The 15,672-nt window shown below is 42.1% G+C and overlaps 1 protein-coding gene and 1 long non-coding RNA gene across 9 annotated transcripts in view; one reads left to right on the forward strand and one right to left on the reverse strand.

The window, feature by feature from the left end:
• Positions 1-7,852, forward strand: part of LOC144136778 (uncharacterized) — a 203,603-nt gene extending 195,751 nt beyond the window's left edge. For 6 of the 7 annotated variants that reach the window (XR_013315667.1, XR_013315669.1, XM_077669396.1 and 3 more), the window contains 3 exons: positions 3,063-3,133; positions 4,371-4,452; positions 7,305-7,852. Coding sequence is in view for 4 of the 7 variants with exons in the window: in XM_077669396.1 (XP_077525522.1) it covers positions 3,063-3,133; positions 4,371-4,452; positions 7,305-7,350 (199 nt within the window). In the remaining 3 variants the exon portion in view is untranslated. Of the gene's footprint in view, positions 1-3,062; positions 3,134-4,370; positions 4,453-7,304 lie in introns of those variants that run through there. The other variant, XR_013315668.1, reaches the window with a different exon arrangement.
• Positions 647-15,024, reverse strand: LOC144136792 (uncharacterized). 2 transcript variants are annotated; one of them, XR_013315671.1, is made up of 3 exons: positions 14,906-15,024; positions 12,370-12,563; positions 647-1,473 (listed from the first exon to the last, which is right to left on the reverse strand). It is a non-coding gene; the product is annotated as an uncharacterized LOC144136792 (long non-coding RNA). The 2 variants fall into 2 exon arrangements; XR_013315670.1 differs by lacking the exon at positions 14,906-15,024 and adding an exon at positions 13,542-13,865.
• Between the last annotated feature and the right edge of the window lie 648 nt (positions 15,025-15,672).

Below are 15,672 nucleotides of genomic sequence, written 5' to 3' on the forward strand. Positions count from 1 at the left end.
GCTTTAGTAACTGTGCAGTTACAGCAAGGCATGTGTGGATGCTTGTTTGGCTGAACACTGAAGTTGACAGTTGTTTACATGCATTTACAAACTAAATGGCTGGCACATAAAGAGTACTTGTAGCTTTAATTTGGTTGCTTTTTGTTCTTAAACGCAAATAGTTGAGTCAACTGTTTCTAACTATGGCTCTTAAATTCCTCCCATTAGGCCACACATGGGTTGAGTCATTTTGCCAACATCACGAATTTGGAGGAAGATGCTGTTGCAGAGATGGTCTGCATTCATTTACAGCATAATATCTTAATGTATGCGTCTATCTCTCTATGCTGGATTGGTGCAAGCTAGCTTATATTTGACCCAGGCTGTGCCTTACGAGAGCCTGCGATCGTACTGCAGGAAGTGACAGCGTATTCATACTGACATGTCATGCAAGTTGTTTGCCCGACTATGATTTGCAACCAGGGCGCGGCTCACCCCTGCCAATGTTCAAACTTGCAAGCCTGTGAGTTGCCATATCAAAGGGTCTAGCTCAGACCAATAATTATCGAGATTGACATTGCCTGCAATGAGAAGCAGTATACAGAAAAAGGTGCAACTTTTCAGCCACCACTGATTGGCACAGTGACTTAATCCAACGAAAAGCTGTTTGCGGTAGGGGCATCAGCGTGTTGTCTATGTTACATTGTTCAAGCTTCACTTGGTGTTCATGGGTATCATTAAGGAAGAAGCAGTAGGAAAGCTGTGAAGTACTTTATTAGGCGGCCGTAAAGATAGTTCTCTTGCTATGTTCTCTCACTATCACTGCCGCGTGCAGACATAAAGGATAGAAAGAAAAGACGCGCGTCACTACACCGCGTCCACCTAAGCGGCAACGACAGCTGCTTCACTAGCAGATATCCCTATCCTCCCCCCCCCCTCGGCGCCCTGACGCCCCCTAGACTGCACCCATACCAGTAAAGGAGCATTGCGCTCATCTCGGTGTTCATTTCTATAGAGCACCTTTGCTGACATCATTTCTATCGCCAGTAAGAAACAGACGGTGCGTTCCTTTCACTAGTAGTTTCTACCCAGTCAAAACATACTACAGGATTCCAAGACAGAAAATATGTCTGCAGTCTGTAGTCTTGTCGTATTTTGGGCATATCTTTTGTAGTGCCTCGTACGCTGTGTTGCAGTCGTTACTGTGCAGTTCTTGTGAAGTTAACTGTCACACAATGCAGGGTTTGTGTATGCTGGAGTAATTCATGCACAAAATGCATAGCTTGTTAACGGTCACGTGTCAGTTAACACAAGCTTTGTGCATTCCAGAGTAACCCATGCATAAAACCACATAGCTTTTGTGAAATGAAAATGATCAATTTATTTATTGATATATGCTTTTTTCAAGTTTGCTCACGCACACTGTCCAGCACTGCCCTGGCTGCAGGTTCCTAGCTGCATCACCTATGAGCCAATAAATGTGGCATGTCTTGGCTGAAACAAAAAACACTTATTGTGATACTGAATGCCAGGAGACACCCGTTTTAGACACTCAAGCCGACTTTTAATGGGCGCTGTTGTAATGAACGTTAATTTATTGCAAACAAGAGTGCTTGCATCATCAAATTATGCATTAGGTAAATGACACTGTGTCACAATAAAAAAAGGACGAACCGTCATGGCCAAATCGCAGTTACAGCCCATAAGGGGGCACCGTAAACTGCCCCCACATGCAAAAGCTAGCGCTTTAGGCCAACACATAAATCAGATTGTCTCCCAAACCACATGACACTGCAGTGCAAAGAATGTGGCAACCAATATACAAGCAACAAAAAAGATAACTGTAGATAGCAGCTCAACAATATCGTAAAGACAAGCTACAAGGTAAGGTCAACAAAGATGTGGCAAGAGAAATTTGACAAAAGGCCACAAGAAGCACATTATTATTTTTAAGGTTTTCAGACCTCGACAGGAATGTGTTGCATGACACATTCCTCGGAAGGGATCTGTCATGCAACAGATCCCATGACAGGTTCTTGTGTCGCACGACAGACAGCATGACAGGCACTTTTGCCGCATGAAAACAGGCATGCTAGAAGTCCGTCACGCGACTGAACCCACGAAAGGCAACTCTGTCGGTGCGTGCAGTCTCTGTTGCACGACAGTACCTATGATACAAACCTGTCGCGCAACATATCCTGCGACAGGCATTTTCTTCGCCATACAAAAAAGATGTCTGTCATGCTACAGAACCTACTGCAAACACCTTTGTCGCATGAATAACCCACGACACGAACCCCTGTCGCACGACACAGTGCACGGCAAGAAAGCTTGTCTCGCAACACAGGCGGTGTGTTCGCGCTTCGCACCGCAGTTTCTTGCGGACGTGTAGCATTAATTACAGATCCACAGATGCCGTACTGAATGCCACCGTGACCCAGTCTACGCAGCTGCATAAATGGCAGCCTGGGGGCAATCAAATGGTCAGTTAAAGTGTTCAGTGGCTGCAAGTGGTGCAGTTTTGGGCGCATCACGTATCTGTTCGAAGTGGACTGTTTGCTGTTACCGAGAGGCAGTCGCTGTGGTGCCCCATCATCACCTGCTGAGGCGGTCGAGGGACCGGTCACGTCATCACGAATCAGTGCGCCGCATCCGAAGACGACGAGGTAGAGCGGGGCACGTGCCATTGTGTGAGGGTAACAACAGCGCACCCATGCTTATGGTTTACTGAAGAATATCGCAGTTGAGCTCCCCATAACAGTGCTTCACTGTTGAAAGAAACTGTCGAACTCCTCGGAACGCGATCATGCGGCCGCCCCGTGCGCACGTACCATGCCTCGTGCTAACTTTGTCTTCACCAACTTCACCAACCTCCACTACGGCACCTCTTTCTTCCTGTCTTCTTTCACTCCCTCCTTTATCCCTTCCCTTGCGGCACAGTTCAGGTGTCCGCCGATATGTGAGACAGATACTGCACCATTTCCTTTCCCCAAAAACCAATTTTCAACTGGCCCCAAATTTGCGTGTTTTAATTATAATATCCTTTAGCACTGTGAACTGAATTTCATGTTTTCATTTTGCAGAGGAGTCCAATGCCACGTTTGTTCAAGGCTACTGACAAGAAGGCTAGGAAAACAGGGTTACGTCTGCAGAGGTAACCAGACCGCTTATTACTGAAAATGCGAACATTTTGTTTTCTTCGAGTCAAATATGACCGCGCAATTTAGAATGCTCATTTAAAGGAGATGATAAGAAGGTGGATCTTGTGCGTTTTATAGTACAATAATAATAATCTACCCAAACTATTAGAAATATATTCAAGGGTACTGCATTCATTGCATAGGTGCTACGCAGTCAGTTTTTACGAGAAAAATTGTAAATAGGACGCATATAATGGTAAAACAAGAAAAAGTTTCGTATCATTCCCAGGAGGAATTAAAAATTGCAAGAGTTTTGTGATGCTATGACGTCAAGGATAGTAGAGTTCGTTTGCCTACGTGCCAAATAATTAAACCATAAATAGAATTGAAACCAGTGCATTTCCAAGTAGATTTGTGGGATGGATTGGCTGAAAGTGAAAAGAAGCACTTTTGGCACACTGTTCCATAACGTACAGTAAATATATTTCCCGCATTCTACGTAAAGCGGGAAAATCATTAAAGCGTGCTGTGGCCAAATGTTGCCAACTGTCATGGAGTTACCGCGTGCACCAGCAACCAACAACGACTACATTTTATGCCTAAACCACGTGGACTAGAGGGCCAACATAGATATTTTGCTTTGTCATGAGCGATATGATCTTGTCATATTAGGAGTGTATGTTAGAGAATGCACCATGAAATGGTTTATTCACTGTTGCAGAGTTATTAAAAAGTGTTTTTAAAATAAAAGCAGGCTTATGTGTCCAACAAGATTTGAAACCACAGTTTTAGTTTTGTGCTCACTTATGGGTTCGTATTTTTTTAGCTTTCGTGAGAAAAATGTCTGGTCTAAAGTGATGTTCTGGCAATGTACGCGGTGCACCAGGAATTGAATTCTCTGGTTTGTAGGACGATGATGTCTGGTTAACAACAGCTGAAGAGGCCACTGCAGGTTTCCACAAGGAATCCGGCATTTTCCCCTTAAAACGATGCAGTGTCGCATCAGTTTCATGTATTTTCTCTAAATTTATTCACTACTAAAGTACCCTGTATTTGTCCTCAATATGAGTGCTGCATGTCTGAGCGATGCGCTTTGAATCATTCGAATGGTTCAGTTACACTAAAATCATGTGTAGAGTTCAACATGGCTGCATAGGACTCGACGCCAGCGAAATGTCATACACTTCCAGAATAAATAAAGCATCCTTTTCTTTACTATGTCTCATATGGTGTTTTTCTAATGTTTTTCAGGTTGTAACCTACTTTGCCACAAGTCTTGCCATGTCAAAACAGAGAGCATATGCAACAACAGTTCCGTGGCGACCATGCAGATGTACGTATAGGTGGCATTTATAGCATTGTGTCCAACGAGCAACTCAGTAACGCAAATAACCAGTTTATATATGTTGCCTGTAACTGAACGCTGCTTTTGGGACAGTAGAAGACATAAATAGGACGACGCATAGGTAACTGAGTGGCGGCGTGCTTCGCTTTAGAAGGCTGAGCCTGGCTTGTGTTTTAGGTCAGAAAGTTCACGGCATTTATGTGCTGCCCAGTCCTAGTAGTTATAAAATCTACTAAGTAGCATTAAGAAACCTTTAGCTGCAATCACCTTAAGCTGGCTGTGGAAGGGTATTTATTCTAGCACCTAGGATGGACTGTTTCCTTGCATTTTTAAGTCTGATTGAAGCAATCATTTACAATTGATATTTAAATGCCTCAGTATGACATCTGCTCTTATATAATTTTTGTGTCAGAATTTTGGGATTTCTTTCACGGTTCTCCTTTTTTCATTTTTGTTTGCAGGGACGTGAGTTGCTGTTTATTCTATTTCGGCTTTTAATATGCTACCAAAATTGATGCAGTACTTCTTTCACGATCCTGGATCACTTTTTAGCAATATTAGCCGATGGCTATGTCGCTCTAGCTGTATCGCTGACGGGCGAAGCATGAGCTCGACATATAAAAGGAGAACAGAAACTGGTCGCTTTTTCTGGAGAGTAAAGTGTTCCCTGTCAGCTCTCAAGCAAGGTTTTATTCTTATTCTCAATTTGATATAAAAGTTGTTCACTGCGCTGCTGAAAGGTCATTACGATATAAAACTTTGTGCTCGTTTAGTAGACATATTGGGAACATTGTTTGTTAGAACAATTTATGACTCAAAGGATAGAATACATTGCTGGATGCACTGTAATGGTCAGTATACAGCTTTTTGGAGCAGAACGGAGGTGTGGAAGCGTCAAGGATCCTGAGCGCTGCAAAAGAAATAATTGAGCCTGTCAAATTACAAGTTTTGTTTTTATTATTGGAGCACTAATTGCTAGGTCTGAATTCGTAGTCGGTTTGCATTTTGGAGTTTGTTCCTGCTTCTTGCCATGCCATACAAAAAGAAATAAACAAGAGAATGTGTTTTCAACCTTACCAACTAGCAACACAATTATAGTGTTTGTTCTATGACTTATTGCTTATTTGTGGTGCCAAGGTGTACATTGTGCAGGAAGGTGTAGTAAGTGTTCCAAGAACTTCTTCATGACCTGTATGAACTTGTTTTATGGAGATGAGTAGATTTAGCTTTTTATAAGCTCTTTCGATTTGAGTTTGGCACCAAGCAGATTGACATTCGCACCAACAGCTCGGCCGGCCACACACTCATTATGCAAAACTAACGTGCGCAGCTAAACCTTGAGCATGGAGAAATTCTAGCTATCCTGGCTTATCTAAAGTGGTCCTACCAATTTGTTTGAACGCATTCGTTGAACATTTCATTTCTTACTGCATGCGCAGTGGAGTGCATATGGTCTTATGCCGCATGGCACACTTTTCGAATAAAAAAAAACAAGTATGTGCGGCAGTCGACAAATATCTAGCACAATTACGGGAATATTTATGATTGCTTTTGAGAGGCTGATTAGTTTCTATTGACATAAAAAAGGAGAAGTAATTGGTGCCTAATAGCATGTTTTCTAGCCATGCCTCCTGCTGTTTGGTACAGAATGCATATAAAAATGAGAATTGTTATTTAACCAATATATGGCTTAAATTGCCTATACTGCATTTCAGCTGCTTAAATGTGCTTGTTTTCACTTGAGGAGCTTGCATTTTCTACAGTAACTTTCATGTTTTTCTGGATCAGTGCACGTAAGGGATTTTTAAGAAGCTTAATAAATTTAATACTGCAGGCAATCCAGTTTAACCTATCATAGAGTGAAAAAAAAATAGTCTGTGTAAGAAACAAGTTGCGATCAACGCAAGTATCTTGCAGTAAGAGTCGTAATAATGAACCGTTTTTTTTTCTTTCTATCGCTGTAGGTTTGAGTTTTCTTTTTCTTTCGGGAGTCTGGAGGCTGCTGGGAGAAATGCAAATGAGCGATTTGCGATGTGAGACAGGCTTACTCTTTGTTTTTCGCACTCTTGGCTTTTTCTCTGCACGCTTAACCTACTACCGTGGCTGTTCTGCACGTGTAGTTAATATACAAAACATCATTCGCATTGTGCAAAGCCTTTTCCCAAGGATTTATATTGCATTAAAAGTTCTGTGCTCCTTAGGCAGTCGTATGTTGATAACTAGGAAATAAAATGCAATGCACACAGCTTTTACTTTGTGCCTTACAGTAATCTAACACTGTGGGGTTTTGTTATAGCACTTCTATGTGAAATACAAAATGCTAGATGTAAGCAAAAAGCACATGAATTTATTCCACTCACACCGCTTCACTCTTTCATGTAGAACATTCTTTGTATGTACCTCAATGATTCTGAAGGTAATTGCACTGAAACCTTTAGAGTGCTCATCAAAAAGTTCACTTCAGCAAAACTTCCATTGAACATTTAAAAATCTGATAAAATATTATTTCCTTTTCGAAAGTTTAAGCACAGCAAGAGTAGCATTAAGAAAATGTGATGTGTCACATTGTGAGATTCTAGCAGAAAAAAAAGTGAAGCAAAACATTTTTATTGTATGAGTACTTTGTACTGCAACCACTGTTTCCAGGAAGTAATCGAAGAGACCTTTGTATATATAGCTGTTTTTTATCATTTGCACTAATTTGCTTTTTAATGTGTTCAGTTTAGTCACTTCCTATTACACTATTACAATTCTATTACAATTCTTGTGTGTGCCTGGTGTTGTTAAGCAGGGGTGCAGTTCATTTGTGTGCTGAAAAACAGTATGCGCTGTCTTTCCAGGGAACCGGTCGAAGACCCGCATCCACCACACATGAAGACAAGTTGATGCGCGCAATCAGAAGTTGTTGTGTAGGAACGTGACGCTGCGCAAAATGATGTAGAGTACAGAGCACAAACTTACTACGCTCGTCATTGTGTCGATTTAAAATGAACTGCTTTGCATTACTGCCTCTTATTTTGCTTATAACTTTTTATTTGATCGCGATAAACTCTCTTGATCGATGTCGAGTGCTTTCTGAAATGTTACAAGTGTGACGCTTGCTTGGTTTTTTTTTAGAATAAGCCTAGAGAACCAAGGAATTTGGCATACTTCCGGAATGAAATGAGTGAAATGAAGGAATTTTAAGAAACACAGAAAAATCAACTTTCGACACAATGGTGCAACCACTTCACAACTTGTCTCAGGCCGGCTCTTTATATGAAAGCGAAATAGACTAATCTACTATGGAGACCTACCTCAGGTTTGGGACAACTGAGCAGCCTTCGTATTTCTAATTTAACTGTGTTCGGAACGGAACACAGCGGAATGGAAACTGCGGTTTGGGAGTCTAATTTAACTGTGTTCGGAACGGAACACAGCGGAATGGAAACTGCGGTTTGGGAGGGGAGTTGCTCAGGGTCATGTTTGCAAAAAAGAATTTCTTTCAACTATGCTTAAGAACAAGGCCAATTATGCTGCATTTGACTGCATAAATGAATCGACATTAGTGCCCGACGGCTTTGACAACAGAATAGACAAATAGACGCCGATTGTCTCAGAAGACTAAGGGCAATGTACCGCTCTAGTCGTTGCAGTACCTGCGAGAGCTTCCCCCACCACAGACGACAGTGGCCACGCATAGCGAAGGAGTGTTCCAAACTTAGCCAAGTATATAAAAAGTGCACATCGTTGTAGCACGTCAGCGCATTACAGAATGAGTTGTGTTGCAGTTCTAAAGGTGTCGTAGAAACGTTCTGTGTTGAAAATTTTTGCCTGTTCCTCTCGAAACGAATGTGTGCAGCAATGAAAAATGATGTGAAGTGGTTTGCTTTTTCACACACGTGGAAGCCGTCGAACAGAATTCATGTACCAAAACTGCTTGAGATACGTGCTTTTGGCAGCCCTTACTTTTTAAGCGAATTTGACAATACAGAATGGTGTTATAGCCCCCCAGGCATATGTTTGCAGTTTCATTGCTATTTTCAAGCCATTTGTCATTTTTGCAGCATTCGCCCATTAGACATTCTTGCATTCATCGCCAGTTACAAATCTTGTTGCGCGATAACGTCTGCCACTGAGAGAGACTGCCGAAGCCGCGATTGCTTTGGAAAAGCTTCCGTGCAGCTCGCATGATACCAGCAATATTTGTAGTGCAATACGAGTGTTAAAAGTTGTTTGTAGTGGAGAGCTGCAATATGTTTTTTTATATATATATATATATATTGATATTAATGTACATAGAACCTAGCATGATTTTCTGTTATCTTTGCAATGACAACAGCTTGTATGCATTTCAATATCTGATGTTTATGTATGTGTTTATATGTCAAGAAAATAAGCGTGAACTTGGGTAAAGATTCGCATGTAGAATTTTTCAACTCAGTTCCAATGCTATGTTGAGAAAGTGTTGCCTGCCTCATGTACGATGCATGAAGATTCTTGCTGCCTGAAGAATTTGTTCCGGCGTTTTTGTTTAGATTAAACTGCAAGCAGCAATCTGCTCTTAGGTGCATGCATCTGAAAAATAATATATGTGAAGCACTTTGTGAACAGTTGAACACTTACGACTGCAGCTGTTTCTCTGAGTGTGCATCATCTTATATACTTGGATTCCTGCATTTCCTAAAAATCTGTGTTGTGCATTACTGCCGCTTAAATGGGTTACTGATCAGAGCAGTAAGCAGGTCTGATAGACTAGAATCTGGTTTATATATATATATATATATATATATATATATATATATATATATATAATCTGAGTAACTGTTTCGAAGTGAATTACCAAGCTTTTCCTTATTTTTTGAGCTGAAACAAGTCTTAGAGTTTATGCTGACCCAACCTAGGTTCAGCTCTTGCTTGGGTTCCTTCTATCTGAAATCGTGCTTCAAAAACGTATTGCCTCAAGCAAGACAGCAGTTTCACATAATATTATCCTCTTGTGCAGACAATGAACAACGACTGTTAAAATACCACAGCCTTCACAGGTGTTCTCACATGGTTATTTGAAAATATCTGTAGAGCTTCAGAAGGTGGCGCTGCTCCGACGTAATTTTGCCGCTGCGGTGGCAATGGCGCAATGGCAATGGCGGTGGTTATGGCGCTCGACCGCTGGCCGAAAGACACGGGTTCGATCCCTTCCGCGGCGGTCGAATTTCGATGGAGGCGAAATTCTAGAGGCCCGTGTTCTGTGCGACGTCAGTGCACGCTAAAGAACCCCAGGTGGTCGAAATTTCCGGAGTCCTTCACTACGGCGTCCCTTATAGCCTGAGTCGCTTTGGGATGTTACAGCCCCATAAACCAAACCAGCTATATCAGATTTGTAATCGTAATCCTATGTGTTAGCTATGCTGTGCTGAAAATCTGCCAGTTCAAAGCTGAAGTCGCTGTTGGCAGATTAGCTATAGCGCATTAAAGAAATAGCTGATCCTTAAAATGATGGGAAGCTTTCCTACTCCTTCGTGAGTATTAATGAGAATAGTTATTCACAGTAAATGTGAAAACAACTAAAGGGAAAGAAGTTAGCCTCCTGAAAGGTAAGTGCCTCACAAAAGGACTAGCCTATCTTTCTGTTATGATAGAAAATAAATGGGAATAAATAGGGAGTCATATATTGAGAGCACAACAGTAGGACCTGTAAAGTGTGTACATGTGCGCTTATTATCAGATAAAAGTTACGAAAGTTACATGTAGAAGACTGTTTCACCCTTGTGGCGTTGGGGTCGTCAGCGTGCTGCTAAGAAAAGTGCCATGGATCCTACCTGCCGAAATAGTAACTAACGCAGGAAGCATCCGTGCGCAGAGAAGATCAGTCGTCATTGTTTCTAGTCTATGGGTGAACGACGTTACAATCAGCTACATGTATGAAAGAGCTTAATACCGCCAGCGACTGGTGTAGCTGCACATCAGCTTTACTATTTATTGCATCGTTGGCGAAGTTCAAATAAAGAACTGAAAAGTTTAAAATGCACACTCAGCGACATTCCACCAGTTGCTGAGCGACTGGAAGCTACGTTAACTCACCGTATTTAAATGACTGTGGGTCTAATTCTGCGAAAATTTGTTCAGCCGCCGTATAAAAGCTGATGTATGTGGATATCGGGTGATAAAGGTCGAGAGACTGGCTGTTACACGTTATTTAGCATTTGAAGACTCCCCTAAGGAAACATTCTCATGTGCAATATATGAAGGCCATCTCGGGCTTGCACCTTATTTCACAGCAGCACTTAAGCCTCGAAATGTTTCTGGCTTCTGACTGCATGACATTGTGCTTTAAGCAGCCGAAAGTTTCTTGGGGAACAACCGCGCGCATGCATTCTTTTCATTGTGGTGACTGGCTGCTTTTAGTCGAAGTGCTTAACTGCTACATATTTCATGAACAAAAAGTGTGCCAGTGCTGTTATAGGAAGGTGTTGACATTTGCTTTTGGGGTAAGCCGAAGAGATTTAAAAGAGCATGCTACTGAAACGTCTATACTGCCTTGTTGACGGTTGCAGAAAAGCAGAGAATGGCTGTTGCACTCACGCGTACCTTTGTATTTCACTTCACCTCTTCGAAGTGTATATTTGTGGAATGCGTTTTCGGCACTCTCGTATACCTCCGAGTGTTTGTTGTTTTTTATTTACGACGGCCATACGATACTTACTTCTGTGAGATGTGTCAATGTGTGAAGCGAACCATACAATGCTGTGACCCTGAGCGCCACCACGGCCGGTCGCTGGAGAAAGGTTTCGCGCGTGATTTCCCTTTTTTTTCGTACCGCTATATCGAACGACTACCTTCGTCTTCGAACGAAATAAAGGAAAATGTTTTCTTTTACTCACATGGTTTGGCTGGTGCTTCGCTAGTTCTTTCTTTGAAGACTAGAAAAAAATTGCAGCCCCATTCGTCGAAACGCCGACACGAAGCTTTTAGCAACGCTTCCGATTTCAGCGCTGCGTGCACTAAAATAAATAAGAAAGCGCCCCTCCGATGTGCGGAGTAAGCTTCGATATTGCAGGGAAACGATCTCTTGGGTTCCTGAGAGTGGAAGACAAAGTTCAAATTATTTGACTGTTTTCGTTGGCGGTAACGACTCTTTCCTTTTTTTTTGCAGCGGTGAGATTCCATTACGTGCTCAAAGCGAGCTCGCAGAGTTTACAGCGTGCTGTAAAAAACTACGCACACACTACCTCTCTGTCTCTCACATAGCACGCATGCTCGCACACACTGTCTCACTCACTTTCACACTCACGCTCTGCAAGCTGCATTGCGAGACCTTTTGTTCACAAAATATATGCCGAAGCGGCACATATAAACCTGCAACCCCAACAACCTCTAGTAAAGCAACACCTGTTGCCACACACATTTTTATATTGATTACTGTATAATTTAAATCGTCGAAAGAAATTTCTTAATAGTGGACCTACTAGTCTGGTCAAGTTGGTGTGGTAGTTTAGTAATAGTCGTAATCACAGATATCGAAGCTTTTAACCATGGATTCGATTTCGTCTGGCCCCGGCTGAAGAGGTTTTGCGAATCTGAAAGCTGTCCATTCCAATTTTTGTTTTATGTCGCGATAAATACTAGCGTTACAGACATAAATGTATATCAGAAAGCTTTTGTTCGTAGTATATACAGAGCGTCATGCTCTTTGGGGAATTTTTGCCAAATTTGTAAAGCACCATCCAATAATAAATATTCTCTTAGCATCAGAAGTATAAGTACTTGGTCCAATTATTTACACAACGATGTCAGAGTACCCGTCAGTCGTAGTTCCGAATGCTCATTTTAAGCGATAACATATGTGCGGTACATGTGCCCCAAATTATTTTCGATGGTTGTACGAAATTGAGAGGCGCATAAGAGTTTCATATCTTTGGTGTATACCTTCTTATGTCGTGATAGAAGGCACGTGTGCGGATATTCCTGGCATTCCTGGTGGTGGCGTCTTAGCCCACTGCCGACGTTTTGACTGGGATCTTGTCTTGTTCACTTCCACAATGATAGTTTTTGGCGTGGTTTATGTTGCTTTTGGTCCTGATGGGAAGGCTCATCCCTGGAGTTTTTCTTGTCCTTTATGTCTGAAAAAGAGGACACTATTCAAGACCGTGACTTGAAAGGGCCGATCGGTGAGCATTAAGTCATGGCTGCTAAGCAAGTTAACTCTGCAGCCAACAGGAACGCAGCTCATGCGAAGAATGGTAGATGACCGCTGTGACTTTAACGGGGGCAATTAATCTAATGACGAATGCATCAAAGAGAAAGTCTGACAGGATATTAGTTTCCATGAAGCTGAGGGGTAGCATATGCAGCGCGATGCCCGCAACGATGTTTCCATTTCAAGCATGTGTGCGCTAACGTCACTTGTAATTAACACTGCGACATCACGAAGACATGCAGACATTTCACGGACATTCTGTCGGATGTCCGTTCGGATGTGTTATGGACGCCTAGTTAGATCCCGTATAGGAACTCCGCAAATCTTCAGAACCATCCCGTCAAAAAAAGGCCGGTAATACGAACATTTCACGTATTACGTCCACGCTGGACATTCGGACCCCCTTTGGGCGCCACATTTGGTTGTAAGATCCGCAGAGATGTCTATGCAATGTCCCACATGGCATTTGATTTCTCACGGACACCCGCTGGTCACAACAGCAGAGATGTTCGGGTCTCGGTTGGAAAACCAGTCCCTTACCCGAAGTAAATCCCCGGAAGTCCGTTGTAACAACGGTGCAAGGCCGCAGACCTCACTTAGTTTACCGCCAGACTTCCGAAAACGAACATACGGACATTTCTTGCGCCATTTTCGTGGAAGCCGCTGGAACGTTAGGAAAAAAAAACGTTAAAAGTAATATTTTCTGGGCATTAATTATCCGAACATCCAAAGAACAATTAACATTCATGCAACTTTCGCAAAAACGGTAAGAAAATCTTGCAGGCTAGCAGACCCAGAAACCGTGACAGCACGGTAATCTTAATAGTTAAGCTGCCAAGAAATCTGCCCTGCGCAAACAGCCAATAATAGAGAACTACAACGCAGCCCAACTAGTACTTACAACTCGCACACTAAATTTTGAAGTCGCACCATAGACTCTTCCTTCTATGCCCGAGGATGTGGTCCATTATGTTCAAGTGGTGAGGGTGAGCAGTTAATAAGTGAACTTCTAGTGTACAGATTTACTACCCTCCCCTCTCACAGATTTCACCATTGTCTGTCTGGCCGGGGGGTTGCCTCTCTGTGGCTTGTGTTATTGGTTACCTATATGGGCCGCCTAGGTGGCCCGTCTAGGTGGCAGGTGGGTCGCCTAAGTCATGTGACCTTGTGCCGTCATCACAACCTGCCATCAAATGTACAACTTCCAGTTCCAGCATGCATTATTACCGCACAAACAACGAGAAACGTCTCCAAACTGAAACGTAAAAATGTTTCAGCTCGAACCAGTCGATCTTAGTTTAGAACCAGCTATTTCTCATTTGGGACCAGCAGATCCAGTGAAAAACCAATAAGTGCAGAACGGTTCCTGCCAGAACCAGTTGGCAGAATACAAAAACCAGTATCCCTAGCAAAAATTTTAATAGGAAAACTGATAGCCTATTAGGTTATCGACAACTAATAGGCTATTAGTCTAATAAACGTAAATACAAATACAAAATGCAATAGGCTATTAGAATAATTCTGTTAGTTTTCTGCTCTGCTCTATTATTATACTAGCCCCCACCCCAATTAAAAAACAACTCGCTCCGATTGGGAATTTTTTTTTTGGAAATCAAACGAATCATACATTACACTCAAGCTACTACAGTCACACACCTGACATAAGCCCAACACATATCCATGCGTACATTAAAATTTTGCTTCTGCTTATATATGCCATATGTGGGACTCCAATAATGGGGCTAGTGCCGCTTGCCACTTAAACATAGTTATTTAATCCATTTTCGACGGCCGAGATAGCATAAATGATGTATACAATTTAGCAGATTAAGCTGCAAATAGTTCTTATTATAACCTATAACAAAATATTATAAGAGAATAAGGCAAATACAAAGTAAGGTAAGGCATACATGCAGCCTTCTGACTGTACTTGTCCTATTTACAAATACAGCCTTCTATTTGACTAATATAAGAACTAATACAGAAATGTATTAGTCTAAAACAACTGCTTATTAGACTAACTGGAAAACTTGTAAGCTGTATGGGACTAATATGGAAACTTATACAAAAAGGTATTCTACTAAAACAAACTTCTGTTAGAATTTTAGTTGGAACTCGCTGAAACCTGCAGATACCAGCACAAATCAGCACAATCCCAATTGTAAATTTCCACCGCCATTAAACGCCGCTTTCACCCAGGAGCCTTTAAGAACCCTCAATACATCCCCATCGAAACGGACCGCAATGTCTTATTCCTAAACGTACCTCAGCTGCGTATTTGAAACGGACCTCGAAATGTTTTAGAGCACGTGTCTGTCTGCCATGCAGGAGACAGCGCTTCAGCAAGGCAGTCACTTGAAATGCGGACAGCAGGTAAGATATACGCGCACATATCCTAACTTTGTCTTTTTTTGAAGGGTATTCAGAGCAAACATTTTTCGCCTACAAAGCATATATCATTTGCTCAGTTCTCGGGCAACTACCGCGCACTATCGTCCAATTCTTGAACCAGACAAAAAAGCTTTCTTTGTTTTTTCGGCAGATGGCGCCACGTACACCAAATCAGTCGACTTATGCACGCACTAGAGCGGCGGCACTGCAAACGCCCAAACCTTCAGTAATGGCATGGTTAAGTTTTCGAGATTTTTCCAAACGCCCTCTTCTTCGTTATAGTACTAGCGTATGTAGAACGCGGAGTCAACGCGCTTTATACGACTTAGGCTGGTCGACAAAATTTGACTTTTTCGACTAGTTACGTGCACTGAAGGGGCGGGTAGCTTTGCCTGCATGCTTTCGAAAGCGCGTGTATTTTCGCACGATGCAGCCAAATATTGTCGAGCCACAGCGGCGAGGGTAATCGTGTTTTCGAAATTCTAAAACTGATATGGTTATTACTAAATCCCAGATGCAAATCTCTAATTTAAGCTATTTGTCTAACTCTACTAGCTAAAAAGTACTATGGCGCAAAAGCCATACAGATAGCCTATTTTTGAAAATTTTTGAAAGTGCTCGCGGAAACATCCGGTATAAAG

The sequence above is a fragment of the Amblyomma americanum genome, chromosome 6 (genome assembly GCF_052857255.1).
Source record: "Amblyomma americanum isolate KBUSLIRL-KWMA chromosome 6, ASM5285725v1, whole genome shotgun sequence".
Lineage (NCBI taxonomy): Eukaryota > Metazoa > Arthropoda > Arachnida > Ixodida > Ixodidae > Amblyomma > Amblyomma americanum.